At 41.6% G+C, this 17,269-nt stretch overlaps 2 protein-coding genes across 2 annotated transcripts in view; both read right to left on the bottom strand.

The window, feature by feature from the left end:
• Positions 1-6,534: 6,534 nt before the first annotated feature.
• LOC306738428 (C-type lectin domain family 4 member M-like) lies at positions 6,535-11,806 on the bottom strand. The gene is made up of 5 exons (XM_079220277.1): positions 11,684-11,806; positions 11,169-11,276; positions 9,694-9,842; positions 9,401-9,504; positions 6,535-7,109 (listed from the first exon to the last, which is right to left on the bottom strand). Exons 1-5 carry the CDS (start codon positions 11,796-11,798, stop codon positions 6,965-6,967), a joined length of 621 nt encoding a protein of 206 aa, XP_079076403.1. The 5' UTR covers positions 11,799-11,806; the 3' UTR covers positions 6,535-6,964.
• Positions 11,807-13,449: 1,643 nt separating this feature from the next.
• The window catches only part of LOC306737540 (uncharacterized protein), a gene marked incomplete at both ends in the record, with an annotated part of 8,879 nt that continues 5,059 nt past the window's right edge, over positions 13,450-17,269 (bottom strand). The window contains 6 exons of the mRNA XM_079219273.1: positions 13,450-13,799; positions 13,916-14,003; positions 16,645-16,696; positions 16,788-16,948; positions 17,043-17,125; positions 17,229-17,269. The exon at positions 17,229-17,269 is cut by the window's right edge and continues 53 nt beyond it. Coding sequence (XP_079075399.1) covers positions 13,450-13,799; positions 13,916-14,003; positions 16,645-16,696; positions 16,788-16,948; positions 17,043-17,125; positions 17,229-17,269 — 775 coding nt within the window. The remainder of the gene's footprint in view (positions 13,800-13,915; positions 14,004-16,644; positions 16,697-16,787; positions 16,949-17,042; positions 17,126-17,228) is intronic.

The raw sequence follows: 17,269 nt of genomic DNA, 5'->3' as shown, positions 1-17,269 counted from the left end.
GGTCGGGAGCTGAGTTTTAATTTTCTAGCCTGGTGTGGCTCAACGACACGAAGAATCATTGGTTGTGGGGATGCAGACGCCATTGTGCTAATGAAAAGACAAAATCAGGTTGTTAAAGAGTACAGCTTATAGTATATACAGCTTATAAATTGCTTAATTCAACAGAGAGTGAATAAAGACAATAACTGATAAATAAAATAACCATTCATTATTACCTGAACTCAGTTCTGTCTCACTTGAATGAACCGCTTGGGGGTCAGCAGCAGCAAGCCGTCTATCTTGTATGCTGAGAAAGGGACTGTATCATTCAAACCAGACTGCAGGTGGATCGACAGGTTTGTGTCTGCAGTTGACAGCTCATAGGACCGTATATGTTCTACATACCAGGAGTCATAATCACAACACATAAAAGATACATTGTGATTTACAAGGAAGATCTGTTCTATTTTGCTAAATTTAGACAGTCCACCGCTGACTCCTACAGACAGAAACATTCCACAGACATAGTCTGTGCCATCAATGGTCACATTTGATGTCTTGTAGATTGTGTCACTAGTTGTTTGTTTTCTAATGTGTACTTGAGCAACCTCTGGTAGAGCTAAAACCAGAACAGAGTCAACCCTGGATGCCTGAGTTTTTGGCTTGAAAAATGATGGTGCAGCAAGATGACATGCCATCATGTGTTGGTGTCTGATTGCCTTCAAAATATTTTTGAAGTTTTGAGCGTCATGCACCACTCTTTTGAAAAAGCGGTGCTTGGCCTCAAACCGCATGGTCCAAATGTGCAGCAGGGGCCCAAAGCACTTGATTAGAGCAGGATAATGCTCCACATAATGATGTTTAGGACGGAGCCTAACCTCATGGAAAACCTCTAGCAATGCCTGTCTATGATCACTGATTTTGCACACAAAATAGTCTAAGGTTTCATCAGTAAATGATGGGCACAATGCTAACTCTACCACCTCTTTCAACTCCATCAAAACTGCCCATGCCTCATCACCCTCTGGTACTACACTGCCAACAAACAATGGAAGAAGTCGGAGCAGAGTGGCATTTTCATGTCCATTACCTCCAATCGTTCCTCGAGAAAGAAACGTTTTGGGAAGTGGCTGAGGTCTATCCACTCTATCAGTGTGTTGATATGGGAATGATGTAATCTTGTCGTTCAAATACTCCAAAGTGAAGTACTTCAGCCGGATCATCTCTTTAACACAAAGAGAAAGCTCCATGGGAACGATACCTTCCAGAAGATCATGGAGTATATTAGGAGGAAACCCCGTGATTGTATGGAAGTAATTCAGGGACTCACGAAGGATGTCTCAAAGAAGGATGTGCAAAAAAACTAAATCGGCTCGTATTTCGAGTTTGGTTTTCTCTTTTTTTCGTTTTTGGATTCAGACGTTTGAAACACAAAACGAAGAAACCATGGTATATCCGTATTTTCGAATGAACCATAAAACAAACGAACAAAACATACACAAACTGTTTACGTTAAGGAGTAGACTGGACATAAAGGTTAAATTTAGGGAGTAGACTTAGGGTGACCAGACGTCCGGATTTAGGCCGGACAGTCCGGATTTTCAATGCCCTGTCCAGCATCCTGAAGCCGGACGCGTATTTGTCTTCCTTTTTGCATACCTGCAAACTTGTCACCTTTCGGCAAAATTCGCCATTTTGAAATCAAAATATGTGAACTGGCTGGCCAGCGTTTTTTGAGATTGGAGTGAGACACAGAAAAGCTGAGGTCGTGATCTTCGCAATAAAACATCTTTGATGTGACGTGTCGAGTCTTGGCCAATCAGCGTTAAGATGTCTACAGCGGCCGTTTCTCAATATGCATTCTTCTCTGCATTTGATGAGAAAACACACAACTGAAAGTTGACATTCTCTGAATACTACTATTGTTGAGTCACAAAATGTAATTTTAGGATGTTTTCAGGCGAGAAGTTAGTTGTTTAAGCATCAAATCTGTGGTCGGTTTGTCAAGAATCAGCCTACTTAAGATACGGCGACGAGTTGAGTTCCTGCTGGCGGGACCGATGAGTCCCGCAGCACCGGGGTGTCAGCGCTCTTTTTTCAAATGATCCGCTGGCTCTGCTGGCTCCGATTTCTCCGTAGAGCTTGAACATGATATATAAGTCCGTTTTGAGGATCTAACGAGCAATCTTGATTAGTTTATTATTTATTCACAGTAATGTTACATCAGCTTGACTGAGGGAAGGTTAAGACTCATAACTTAATTTTAATTTTACTTTGAACTACAGCTGTGTCTTTTTACTTTTGACCGAATTGATTGCAATTATATCTGTGAATATATAAGTGTGTATATATATATATATACACATACATACATTACATAAAAAAAGAATACATATTAATTGATGAAGCAAGGTATGCTCCAAGGGCTCACATCCCCTCTCTTCACACTTAATACAATCAAACTGCACCCCTCCTATGCAATTATTCACAGACTCACAAAATACCGCATAGTGTCCTCCTTTTTGGTGTTATGGATATGGTCACCCTAGAGTAGACTGGACATAAAGAACACACGTCGGGTGTCGTTGTCTCCCGTCTCCCCGAGATGGGACCCGGTCCGTGAAAACACTGTCTTTACGTCAGCGGTCCGTGGCGCATAAAGGTTTGGGACCGCTGGACTAGAAGATGTAGAAGGAAAATGCATAATATTGTGATTCTCCAAACCTGCTTGCGTGCAGTCTGTGTTCCACCACAGGATGTTGGTCTCATTATGCTCTTTTTCTAAAGATAGATTTTATTTTGTAGCAAGTAACAAAGGTTTCAGGGGAAATGTATCAGAGTAAAAGTATCAGTTTTCATTGCAAAATGTAGTGAAGTCAACCAATATAAATAGTAAAGTACAGATATCCCAAAAAACGACTTGCATACAGTAACAAAGTATTTCTACTTCGTTACTATACACCAGTGCCAGCTTGTAGCCTACTACCGAGTCCCCTCGGGACGCACACTGCGGCTGCAGGGACCGGACCGGACCGACAGCGCGGGAACGCTCATTCTGGACGGAGAATGGAATTGACGGAGCGGCGGCCATTGCTGAGAGTGACGACTTTGAAGTTGCCGACACGCAGACCTCCAAGACGGACACCGAGCCCCATTCACAAGAATAGGCCTTGGGCACTACTAGAATAGATAAACTCACTGGAGTTAAAATGTTCATTATGTTTACACTTACATTTTACATTGTTTAACTATTTAAACGTTAACACGTTCTTATGTGTAGTTACTGCACCTGTTCTTCAACAATTTAAGGGGTGAGACCGTTCAGAAACAGGCACATAAACTATCCGAGTTTGTCGTGAAGTTGTGTGTAGATGTGTTCACTTTGCCCCTGATGTGAATATTGTGCATGTTGACAATGTAGAACCCTGTACTGTAGAATGGTAAGAATGTCCCAGTTCCACCTGCAGAGCATTCTATTTACACACTCACACTTGCACACCTCTTCTACACAAAATCCGTTGCTTCAGTGACAGTGTAAATCTCAGCTGTAGACTGTGACATGTTCTGCTTATTGTATAATTCAAATATTAATATATGTTTCATGGACTGTAGGGGGCAAACGTGAGGTTAGTTTCTTCACCTGCACACAGAACCAAAGCATTTAAAAATGCATACCTTTACTGGTGTTTTGTTATAGTACTATTAAGAATATAATTACAATTAAGATGCCGTTTTTAAAACCTTACTTGGCTTTTTTTTTTTTGCGTTTTCAACATATCAGAGCCACCCCTGACATCCAAATAAACAAACATAACAAAATAAATAGCAAACAATCAAAACAGTAGTATTGGTATCAATAGTACAAATGCCAACCCTTACATACATGAACATCCACACAAGCAAATGCTCCTTCATATTCACAACCATACACATACACACCCGCACAGCACACCCGCATGTACCCTCCCACATGCACACACTTCTGCACTTACACTCCACAAGGAGGGCTCAATGATAAGGGAGGGGAGGACTGAATCGATAAATGAAGTACAATTAAATGCAATTAAATGATATATGCAGTAAATATATAAAATTAAATAAATAAAAATGGAATATATAACTAAAGTAACATATAGTAAAATAAAAGATACCAAAATAAAAAGAAACTGACATTCATTTCCGTGCAGGATTTACAAATTGGCGTAGCAGTGGTCTTCTAGTTTTACATCTCGGTTTTGTTACCACAACCCTTCTCCATTGTTCCAGCATCTAAGTACAGTGTAACACCAGTCCATCTTCTTGTGAAGGTATCCATTGTCATCTGTAACTTTGCGGTCATGTTTTCCATTGTATGGACCTGTTTTAATCTCCATCTCCACTGAGTTATGGTTGGTGGTTTTGCATCCTTCCAGTTCACAGTTATCATTTTCTTAGCAATCATTAAAAGTATACGCAAAATATATCTCAGATCGGTGTCCCCTAAATCTTTTGGTATAGACCCCAGCAGAAATATTAATGGGTCTAAGGGTACCTCCACTTCAGTGATTTTATTGATTTCTGCTTTGATGTTTTTCCAAAACCCTTCCACTACTTGACAGTCCCAAAAGATATGTGTGTAATCTCTTTTTTTCCCACATTTTCTCCAACATAATGAAACCAAAGGGTCCTTCACATATGAAGAGATTACAAGAGGTGTAATGAAATATCTGATTTAAATTTCCAGTCGAATTCTTTCCACAATTGGCTATTGATTCATTTATGACATTTGTTGCACAGATCTTCCCACGTTTTATCTTCAATTATAACATGTAATTCCAATTCCCACTTTTCCTTGATGTTCAATGTATTTTGCATTTTAAGCCTTCTATATATGTGGGAAACATGGTTTTTAGTTGGAAAGCATTTTTCTGCTATACTAATAAAATAGTCTTCCACTACATTAGGTTTTTTTCTGACTAACTGTCTGTCTTTATGGTTTGTATAGTGTCTTATTTGAAGGTACCTATACAAGTCCTTTGATGGAAGTGAATATTGCTCTTGCAGCTGGGAGAAGGATTTGAGTTCTGTTCTGTCAAATAATTGATTGAGGGAGTTCTATATTGCCTACAAGTGACATAGCCCTTGTGAGAGTGAGTTTGGTCCTTCAAGTATTTTGATATTATTGCCCAAATCTTCAATGTGTGTTTATCCATTCGTTTTCATTTTTTTTATTAAAGGATTTTATGGCAATAAAGGCCAATGTTGATATAGATATACCCTTAGCTATGCTTTGTTCTCTCTGGGTCCATCCTGTCTCCTGGTTGTTTCCAATCCATGCCACTATAGCTGTAAGTTGTGCTGCCCAATAATACAATTTAAGGTTTGGTAAGGTCCTTTATCTTTGGGCAGAAGCAATGTTTTGAGCTATTTCATGATCTGTTCCACTTCCGTCCACTATTCCTTGAATTTGTATATTTTGGCGTATAGCTTCTGCTAGAGGTTCAATACTAAGCACAAAGAGGACGGGTGACAGTAAATCCCCCTGTCTCACGGCCCTCTCCACCTTGAAAAATTCTGAGCAATGACCATTCACTCTGACTTTTGATCTTGGGTCTCTGTATAGCATGTTTATCCAGGTAACAAATTCTTCTCCAAGCCCATCTCTTTCATAGTTATATACTTTGCTTAGTATAGGGGTGAGGTAATTCACAAAGGCTTTGTAATATTCTCCAGCAAACCCATGTCTGTTCCCGGCGATTTGTTGTTTTTTAATTTTGCAATGGTGTCTTTAATTTCATCTTGTGTGATGGGTTCTACTAATTTGGTTGCTTCCTCATTTGACATTTTGATAATTTTGAGGAGTTTCAAAAACTCCTCTATTTTCTCTTTCTTTAATTCTTATACTTGACTCTTATATAATTGTTTGTAATATTTTGAGAAAGCAACTGATATTTCCTGTGGGTCAGTCTCCAAATGGTTAGATTCAGGGTTTCTAATTTTAGGAATTGCACAGTTAGATTGTGCTTTCTGGAGTTGAAAAGCCAACAATCTGCTAGCTTTATTTCCAATTTCGTAGTATTTTCTATTGAGAGCTCCTTCTGCTTTATATAATAGTGTCTTACTTGACCTTAATGAATGTCCTTCTGCTTTTTGAACATACAAGTAATATCTATGTTCATGTCAGAGGTGTAAACATTACAAAAATGAACTTGGCTGGTCTTATTCATTAGACTTTTGACAATATTTGACAAAAGACACAGAAACAGCAGGGAAATCTGGACAAATATCCAAAGATGATGTGCAAGAAAATGTTTCCTGGACATTGAACCAAAACCATGATTGTATAAAATTTTAAAGAATAAATCAAATAATCTTCCTTTATCCAGGGTCATTTAACACTTTTTAGGACCACTTAGAATTACACTTAGTGACGACTTCACTGGCAAAATTAAGAAACGGTTAATGTAAAATCAGTATGGATTTAAGCCAGAGAGTACTTGTTTTTAATAAAATGTTATTATGAAACTTTCATTCATATTTGATACACAACATTTTATGAGTGGTGTGATATAATTATTTGCAACTGTGATGTTCTGCTGATATCCATGATATAAATATCATTCTATTTCAGTGAAATAGACATATGCAGCACAAACCTAAACATTTGATAACTCATGCCATATCATTATAATTATTTTCATATTATTTTCTTATTGTGTGGTAAAGTGATTACAAAACAAGTGCAGACAAATACATGAACACATAAACGGCTACAGACTTTTCACCTTATGCACAGCAGATCTATCCAAAATTCCATCACAACAAACAGGCCAGAGATCAAATGATATTCTATTCTCCCTTAAAGGGCCAGTGTGTACGAGTTACTGGCATATAGCATTCCTGTTGGTCACTCTGTGCTGCAGATATTTGGTTTTATTGTTTACATCAAGAACAAACACAAACAGGACTAGTCCCAGCAGAGGAAGGGTACACACATCTATTGAGGCTACCCTAACATTTGCTCACAGATCCACTGGACTCTGGCACTACAGTTGAAGTCGTTTAAGCCAATGAAATCAATCATTGTACGAAGGTCACCACAGTCTTCTCCTCCGTACGCGTCATCAGGCTGCCCACGAGCCCAGTGCAACCTACAGACAGACAGTACGCTGGTCAAATGAGCATGAGACGCCACAGGATTTCTGATATCAATTTACCTCATCATGTAGGCCGCCATGGATGATGGTGCGTGACTCCTGACAGAAGTCTTTTTTGCTACCTCAAGGACATACCAGTATTTTTTTTTCTAAAGAATTATTTATTGCTTTCAGCACAGTGCATTTGGGGGTTTTAGGACAAACTAGATTTGCTAGCAATGCCCTTGTTGGTTCCAGTGGTGAAGTCAAATACCGACACTTGGTCAGTGCCCCTCCACGTCTGATACCACCGCACCGAAGAAGCCCTCAGCGTCTGCATGAGATGCCCAGGTTTCAGGTAACAGTTTTTTTTTTTTTTACCATCAGTCTCATTGTTAGACGGTCAGGGCAACTACACGTCTGTGTAGGCTGGGCAGGAGCGGTGGCCCAACATACATGAACCAAAGTCAACTTTGACTTATTTTACCTTAGTTTTAGTACTTCCGTACTTTACTAATGCCAGTTATGTAAAAAAACTTACTTGGCTCTCTTCCTATTGCTGTCCCGGTATCTACTTTTAAGCTCTTAGATAGGCTTGTTTCCCGATTCATATGGCAGAACAAGAGGCTTAGAGTGAGACTCAAAGTTCTTTGCTTACGGAAAGAGAAGGGCAGTTTATCTTTGCCTCATTTCAGAAGTTATTACTGGGCAGCACAACTTAGAGTATTGATCTCCTGGATGAGATTGGATATGGATACAAAATGGGTACATATAGAGCAAAGTTCAGTAAACGCATCACTCAGCACTCCCCTTTCTGACGACAAAGGCATTGCGTATACTAAAAATACAAAATGAATGGGTTAAGTATACATTAAAGGTGTGGAGGAAACTAAGACGGGTATTAAACCTCTCATTATCTGTATCTAGGGCAACAAAAATAGCTGCTCTTTGTGATTTTCTGCCTGCTAATTTAGACAGGGGTGTTAGTAAATGGGCGGAGAAGGGTTTGACCACAATAAATCGATTATTTGTAGGAACGACTCTCAGGGCTTTCGCACAACTTCAAGCAAAGTATGGTATTTAAATCAAGGATCTATTCCGATATTTCCAACTTCGACACTATTTAATCACACACAAGGCATGGGACAAAATTAAGGACACATCAGGCAATTTTGAGGAGTACTGGGTGGAGATAGCCGAGTATTGAATCCAAACAAAACATATAATATCCTGTTTATACAGTAGTTCATATGGATACATCTACCGACACACTGGATATAAAAAGTAAATGGGAATTGGAGGCTAACATCATTATTGCAGATGAGGATTGGGAATGCTCTTGGTTGTCCTGGCACAAATGTTTAAGTAGTCCAACCTGGAGAGAATTTAGTTGGAAGCTAAGGATGAGATTTTTTAAAACGCCCTTAGTAATAGCTACATATGACAAGAAGTATTCCCTTCTCTGCTGGAGAGGTTGTGGCCTAATAGGAGACTTTTCTCACATGTTCTGGGATTGCCCTAAATTGCAGAAGTTCTGGGAGGAGGTAAAGAGGGAGACAGGTGAGATCTTGAACTTAGACAGTTCGATTGACCCACAACAGCTGATTTTGGGAACTACACCTACAAGGGGGCTAGGGAAAACAAACTCTATATAATCAGAGTTATGGTGTTCATTGCCCACAAAATGATCACAGTTAACTGGCTCAGGCCCCACTCACCCTGTGGACTAGTGGGCCCAGAGGCTCCAGGCTGTGAATTGTATGGAAAGTTTAACTGCAAGCCTACGACTCCGGATGTACATTTACCTAGAGAGATGGTCACCTGTCACAATGTATTGGTCAAAATGATTATTCGGTTGACATTGGACTGGACAAGCTGGATTGAATATGAAACTAGGTGATTTCATTGGGATATCCCTTCTGTCATTTGTGTTCTCTTTGTATACATATGTATTACATATTGTTATTTTTATATGGTTAATATAATCGTATATAATATTGTATGTCATGCTGTGTGAGACTCACTGTCAAGGAACTTATTTTACGCAATAAACATACTTATTTTACAACAAACCACAATCTTTCCGAGACACAATCAAGTAGTTATCTTGTCTAAATGTAACTAAGTAAACCTACGTTTGAAGTTTATTTTGAACTGCATGGCACCAGCAGAATCTGTACGTTTCCTGTGAACACGGAAGTGTATTTAGACTGTGAAATGACATGCATTCCTCATCTGTATGAATTATAAACAAAGGGTGTCACTTCCTGCAGCAGTTAAATGTATGTCTATCAATATCTCAGTACCTGTCTCTGTTCACTGGTGTTCCATCCACCCAGATCCAAGTCCCTTCCTCCGCCCTGTCAGTCATACCAACCCACGCTGCCCTGGTGAATCCGGTGAGGAAGGCCTGTCAGAAACAGAGGAACTACAGAATCACACACTTCTGATTTAGATACCTGAGTTTCTGGATCATCACAACAAGATGTCCGCGAGACATTCACCCAGGATACTTCTCTACCGATACACTTCATATGGTGTCTCAAGAAAAAGAAAAAGAAGAACCAAATCAGGAAGCTGTAAACGAACATGTAGGTACCTGTTCCTGTCTGCTGTTGACGATGACCAGGTCAGCGCCTCTCTGTACACAGTCCTGCCGGCTGCCGTCCCAGCTCCTCCTCTGTGAGGAAATGTAGTAACAACTGGAGCCGAACATCTGCCAGCCCTGTGGACACCTCTCTTCCTCACCTCATCACAGCAACACAGAGTCACAACACAGACCAGAGAGGACACAACAGTCTTGTGATGCGACAGCGAGCGGCACGCTGCCGAACACAACACCGTCCCAACCGGGGCCATGGCCGCCGCTCGGTCCCTGCGCTATGGGTTCCCCCCTAGCATCAGTCGGGGACGGCATGCTACATTCATGTTTTTTTACAAATACATTTCCAATGTAGGTCTCTTTGCTTTTCAGGTTTACTTTGATCCGACTCAAAACTACTTGGTTAGGTTCAGGAAAGGATTGCCGTTTCTGTTAGAAATAACCACGTTTGTGACATAACTGCTGTTAGTTAGGTACAGAAGTTACGTGATGAAACTGATGTTGATTTGGTTTCACACAGGATTTGAACACAGGTCTGTGATTGTTTGACCCATTCCTCCACATTAACTTGCTCCCTGAGAAGACATCCTGGACTACGCTAGTGGCTCTGAGCACTGAAGGTGCCTCAGTGATATGGAGGCCGTTCAGATTCATTCAGCGAGCACCACAAACTAAACTTCCTTCACCTCGGGTTGTATTGCTGTGCAGGCAGACATTTCAGAACCTGAACCAATAAAACTATGCGATCCTGCATGACAACATATCCCGAGACCTAAATGAGGAAATGAGGAAAATCTGCTTCTTTATCTTTCAACGTTTCAGTGTTCAGTGCTTCACACAGAATGTTTTTCCTGTCAGTGTTGACAACATTAAACAATATATAGAGCATCAGTGGACGGATCAAATTCTGCTAGTGGCCTCACAAATAACTTTTTAACAAGGAGGTAGACAGTACATATTGAAGAAGGGATGAACGATCATGAATCTATAGACTGATTTCATACTTTATACAATGCAGCAACAGCTACTATAATACAGTGTATCTAGCAGTAGTAATATCTCTCTCTCTAAATATATATATATATTATATATATATATATAACATTAATCAAACATCCTAAAGCTGTATCAATGGGTTTGTTTTGGTCACTTTGGCAATCACAACTTGAATCAGGTAATTGTGTTGGCAAACAGTTTAAAACATGTCTAATTACACATCCAACAATTGCAACATGATGATTCATTAGGAATAGTCTTTGTGTCCACCTGATGCATTTGAGTCCAATATTCTCAACTGCTGATGTAAACATCTATCTCTTTGCTGCTAAATGCTGCATTATGTTCTCTGGCTCTCTACCGGCGTCTGCCTGCTGTTTGGTGTGAACTAAAATAGCTGTGAGAAACTGTGAAACCAAAACAATGATCTTAAAGAAGCAGAGAGCTCAGAGAGAGTCAGGTGTCTGTCCATCTACCTTTATCAGTGGGCTCCCTCAGAGCCAGTCTCAGAGAGATGTTGAGAATCCCTTGAAGAACACACAGCAGACCAAAGCTCAGCAGAACCACACTGAGATGTTTAAGCTCTGAACACACAAAAACACTTATCAGCTCAATTCTGGTCGTTAATCAATCAAAGAATACATCTGGTGCTTAACATTGACTTGAAATCCCATTAAATAATCATATTAATATGTGTATGTTATTAACTGTTACTGACTGTACAACAAAAACACAACAGCAATTTAACAACAAATATTGTTAATTAGAACTTCTGAGAAGTTTTAATGAAAACAAAAACAATTCTGAATCATTGAGATGTTGGTTTAACTGATTCTGGAGAAATGGGTGAACTGCAAAGTCGACAACACAACAATACATCTCTTACTAACGACATCTCATAATTCTAAGATGATAATAATCAAATTATTTTCCTCTTATGTAAATGTATTCCCCGTATACAGTATATAAGTGGATGTCCCTGATTACTTACTTGGTTTGGGATTCTTTTCTGTTGCAGCATCCTCAATTTCAGGTTTGGGGAATTGCTGATATTCACAAACCTCAGCATTGATGGGGGCCTCACTAGACTGAAGGAACTCGGCCATTCTGAAGCAGCTGCAGTGAGAAAGTGTGTTTTGTGCTGTGCAGCACTCTGGACCCGTCATGTGGAGAGAGCGTCATGGTTTCCTATATAGACCTGTTGGTTCTTTGGCTATTTTTATTTAATTTATATGTTCAGAGAAAATCAGTTTAGGAATATTTTCTGATTTAATTTCTTTTTAAAAATGTATATACTTAGTGTTTTGTCAAGTGTTAAAACATGATCTTTGAAATGTTTAGTAAAGGATACAGCCTTTTATTCAGTTTGGTCTCTTGCCAGATAATTCATTTTGTGTACAAACATCCTGTTGAGAAAAGGTTGCGGAAGAACTTTACACAACAGTTACATAAACATGTTGGACAAGAGAAATGTGGTTCACGCTCCTGTCGTCAGTCTTACACAAATACATTCATTTCTACTGACGCAGCTCAGTAAATGGGGAAAACACTGACATGCGAGAGCATTCTGGTACAAAAATATATATACAGTGCATATACAATATCACACGAGTGAAAATAACTTGTCCAGGAATCACGTTCACACCCTAACGGGACCCAGCTGATTATTTTCAACCAACTCCACAGAAAATGAACTCCTAAAACATGGAGCTGCAACTGAACGCCCTAACATGACCGGATGAAGGACAGAGTCCTGAGCGAGACTGGACTCTAACGCAGAGATGCATTTAGAGAAAGAAGCCCGAGCGTAGAATTAACTGTGTGACTTTTCTGCTCAACTTAATTTGAGTGTAACATCTGCAGGACAACCCCGTCCATCTCGTCTTTTAGAGGGCTGGAGCTGATCCCAGCTGATTATACGCAGGAAACCCCACTAAGATGGCAACAGCCTCCTTTACTCCTATATTTCCAGGAGATGAGTACCGTTCTATTTTCTCTGGTGGGTCCCAGAAAACAGGGTTGGTAAACAGTGACAATGTGGTTACTTGTTTTTCGGTCTCTCTTCCCCACCTGAAGGCAACTTAGTCGGAGAATCTGAAGGCAAAGGAAGAACATGCAGAAGGTCCTAACCAGCTGCTTTGAACCCAGAACATTCCCGAACCTGTGTGTGTGTGTGTGTGTGTGTGTGTGTGTGTGTGTGTGTGTGTAAACATGGAGGTGCAACAATGATTCTTAGTTTCAGGTGATTATACATCAATGAAAGCATATTGCTGAATATTTTACTTAGACTTCTGCCAAGAATTCCCTCCGATTCCTTTTTATATGTTCTTCTTATGCAAGTCCTGCTAGCGCATTAAAATCACAATCATAAAAGAATCAGGAAGCCACTGACAATTGCCGTTGTTTCCATTTAGAGCAATTATTTTTCCCCAGTTGAGTTAGAAAAGAAAACTATATATGTACTTGTGTTTAGTGGCAAAAATCAAAACAAGCATGTCATACATACATCAGGTTGAAGGTTCTTCAGGAGGTCCAGTTGGTAAACATTACATAACTAATAGTTTGTGCATAAGGGTTTAAACCTAAAGCCACTGCAGTGGTGACGGCGCATCACCGATACTCTGATCGTAAAGCCTCATGAACACTGGTAACCGGTAAGCCAGCGACTCATCCACATGGAGTCTGACAGATGACATCATCTTTTAACAAGACAACCCAACACCCCAGCAGGAGCTCTGGTTAGTGTGTACATGTACATCACTGAGGAGGGGGAGGGGGAGGAGGAGGAAGGTCAGAGAAGGGGACAGAGTTTGGGGGCCACAGGGGGCAGGAGAAAGACGGGTTGAAAAAGGAGGGAGGAGGGGGGGGATACAGAGGGAAGGTGGGCGGGGGGAAAAAGTGAGCCGGTGGCGGAGGGTAAGGGCAGGGAGGGGGGAGGTACATGGGATGGACATTAGTGTTTCTGGGGGGAGGCGGGGTGTGGTGGAACGGTGGCCGTTTATTCCTCGAGTTCTGGTGCCTGAACGGAGGTCCTGCGTGTCTGGGTGGGAAACCCCCAACATTACGCTGCTGCAGCGAGGTGTTCAGGTTAACGTGGGCAGGATTATCTGGAGGAGGAAAAACAGCCGATGAAGCAGAGCACGATTTATTACTATTGACCTCTTTCAGCTGGTGACATCATAAACACGCAAGCTCCCGCCCTCCTTTTGGCACAGTGTCTTACCTGCAGTGTTACCGTCCCTCTTCTTTCTTGAGATTTTCATTTTCCTCTTAGCTTCGTGTTCTTTCTCATCATCACTGTAATCCAAAGCCTTGAGAGAGAAGAGAGAGTGAGGGGGACTCATGATAAACAAAACACAGCAACCGTTTGAACATATTATTATCATGTAGCGTCTCTACTATGATCCAAAGTAAGAGGAGTCAGAAACCTTTTCAGCTTTCTTCACATTTACTCGTTTGTCTTCAAAACACTGCCTTATGCCGTGTTCACACCAAAACAGTTGCGAAATATTCGGGTCCTGCCGTTACTGAAGCAAACTGCTGGTCCGCTGAAGGAGCGCTGGTAGCGTCCGTCATTCAGACACTCGTCCTGGAGGAGTCGGACCTGTGTGCGACTACGGATAATATTATGAACCCAGACATGGGGGCGGTTGATGTTCTGACGTGTGTGGGACTTCCTCAACAAGTATAAAGCAGAACTAGAGGTTATTTACCTGGTGGATGAAGGAAATAGTAAATGTTTTCACAGACAGAGATAAGCCCCGCCCCCTTTCCCCAGCGATGGTTGCGAAAAAACAAATTAACCACAGAGCGAATTTTTCACCTGCGGCGCGATATAGGCATAGTGGCGTTGCGAAAATTCGCAACTGTTTTGGTGTGAACACGGCATTACTGTGACTTCATCCTGACAGTAGTACATGAGACAGATCATCTGTAGTTTCTCTGCCTCCTCCTAGCACGACTGGCCAAAGGAAAGCAACCAATCAGAGGCGAGGAGTCTCGAAACGTAGTTCATCTTCGCTGTCGCAAAGCCAGCGCGACGCTTAGAGGCTCACCTCGGACCACTTGGACCAACGTAGCGCGTGTGGTCACAGCGTTTCAGACAAGATGGCCACAGACGCTTCACTGATCAAAGCACCAACACGGAGGATTTCACAAAGAACACTTCGTCTTTAAATGCTTTTGAAACCGGACGTCTTAAAAAAGATCTACATTTGAGTAAACATTTTGCAGCCAAATGAAATTGTCTAGTTATACAACCCGTTGTTTCTTTAACAAGCATGCAATACTTGACTTCTGTCTTTACAGGCCTGTATAAAGGGAATAACGTATTCCATAAATATGAGATGCTAGTTAACAGCTCACGAGTAGTACAATTCTTCCTCTCCATTGTGGAGGCCGTTTGATGGATACACTCGTTGTCTTCTTGCTTCTTCAGTGCATTTTCTTTGTACGCCCTGTGGTGTTTCGAGAGAACAATGCAACACCTTTGTGCGTGTGCCAGACGTTCATGCTCGTCACTCATCTGCCACATTGTGCTTCCCTACGCGGGGACATTGTATAGTCTTTAGGCGCCATGTCACCTCAGCATGGGCAGCACATGCCGCTGAGATGAACGGCGCCCGGTCTCCCTCCATGCCGCTGCAACATGAGCAAAATGGTCCGGAGGACTTTGCCAGCTGGTGAGTGGCCCGCTGGGTAAAGTCCTCCGGACCATTTGGTTTTCATACCGTAGACCTTTGCTGACATGGAGGTAGACAGACGTCTAGCAGCTGGTTGTTCGCGAGCTGGTGCTAATTCCACCGTGCATTCATGCTACCCTGGTCAGAGAAAACGTCCCTGTGCCTCAGTCCCTGAAGGTGAGAGAACACTTGGCTGGGAGGTGAACCACGGCAGCTCCGGAGACAGACTAGCTACCTAGCTAGCCCCAGCGAGGACAATGCATTAAGAGATTCCTCAGTTCTGATTGGTTGTCTCCCTTCAGGCATGGTGGAATCTTGCAAATACCATTCAGAGCCAAAGGAACCTGATTTTGTCCCAGGTTACACGTCTCATGTCCTACTGTCAGGATTAGGGTTGGGTACCGAGAACCGGTGCCAGTACCTACCGGACCGAAAAGCAACGCAGATTTCGGTGCCTGAGCCGATTTAAATCCTTTTTTTTTTTACACTACTCTGTAAAGTTGCACGGAATATAGATACTAAAAAGGTAGCGCGGTGCCCGCACGCTAAAAACGATTATTAAAATAGCGCGGATCAGAGCGCACTGCTGCTCTGCTCTGTCTGCCTGCCTGCATGCAGAGCGGGGCTCGAGGGGGCGGGGCTTCCAGCGCGCTCACACTCACACACACACACACACACACACACACACACACACACACACACACACACACACACACACAGAGAGATCGCTGCAGACACGAGCACGAGCTTTTGAACGTCCGTCCTCGGCTTGATGGAACAAATCTCTCCAGTTGATATTAATGATGACGTGTAGTCCAGTAAAGCAGCAGTTTGTAGAATCCAACAGTTTCTGAGTTCTGTTGCACACGGTCCCATCAGGCCACCTGATTGGACTGGTGTCTGTTCTTTTTTTAAATATATATTTTTATAGTTTGAAGTTAAAAGGTTTGATGCTGTAGTTTGAAGTGTGTTTTGTATGTACTTATTTATTTATATCTATAGTATACTTTAAACAGTTAATAATATTGTTCAATTTGAAGAAAAAAAATTGCCTTGGCAATAAAAAAGTATCGGTTCAGGCACCGTTTAGGCACCGGTATCGTTTTAAAAGTATCGGTTTAGCACCGGTATCAGAAAAAACCCAAATGATACCCATCCCTAGTCAGGATACAGTGACAGTTTCAGCGAATATGACAAACATCTGTTTTCATTTAAGCTAACTTCTGCAGCTTTAATCAACAAGCTGGTTTACACTCCAGCCTGTGCTTACCTCCATTGGCGGTTCTTGGTCATTCTTCCAGGATGCATCAGATCCCCTAAAACTGAAGGAAAAGAATATTTAATAACTAATCATGATATTTGTCTTGCTTTAATGGGGTCTATGCACCACATACTGTGTGTGCATGCACTTACACTTTGAGCTGTTGTGTGAGGATGTAACTTGTGTACTCTTTCATGTCCGGTGTGTAATAAACCGTCTGTCCCTCTGTCAGCCCCTTGCTGCTGATCTGGTCCACAGAGTTAAAACGCAAAATATACAGCGGACTGGACACCGGACCAAATACCTCAAACACCTGTAACACATCCACAAGAATATGAGAATATGACCATGAAGGAACCAACAGGACAACAAGTACAGGGAGGTAAAGCCTCTGCTGGTGCACCCACCTTGCCAAGAGCCAGCCGATCCGATGTGAAGATGATGCTGTCATCAGTCAGAGCGGGCGTGTCTTTCAGAGACTGGACCACAACTGCAGACGTTGAAAGTGCACATTAAAGCCTCCACTTTCAGAAAAACTGTTTTTTCCCAGTGCGTTAGAAAGTTACAGTGTGGATGTATGTTAGTATATTTACCAAGTTGCTGTATAATACTGGCGACCGTTCCTATAGGCTGC

Source organism: Taurulus bubalis (assembly GCF_910589615.1).
Source record: "Taurulus bubalis genome assembly, chromosome: 6".
Lineage (NCBI taxonomy): Eukaryota > Metazoa > Chordata > Actinopteri > Perciformes > Cottidae > Taurulus > Taurulus bubalis.
Note: the sequence above shows the minus strand (reverse complement) of the source record. Positions and strands in the feature narration are given on the sequence as shown.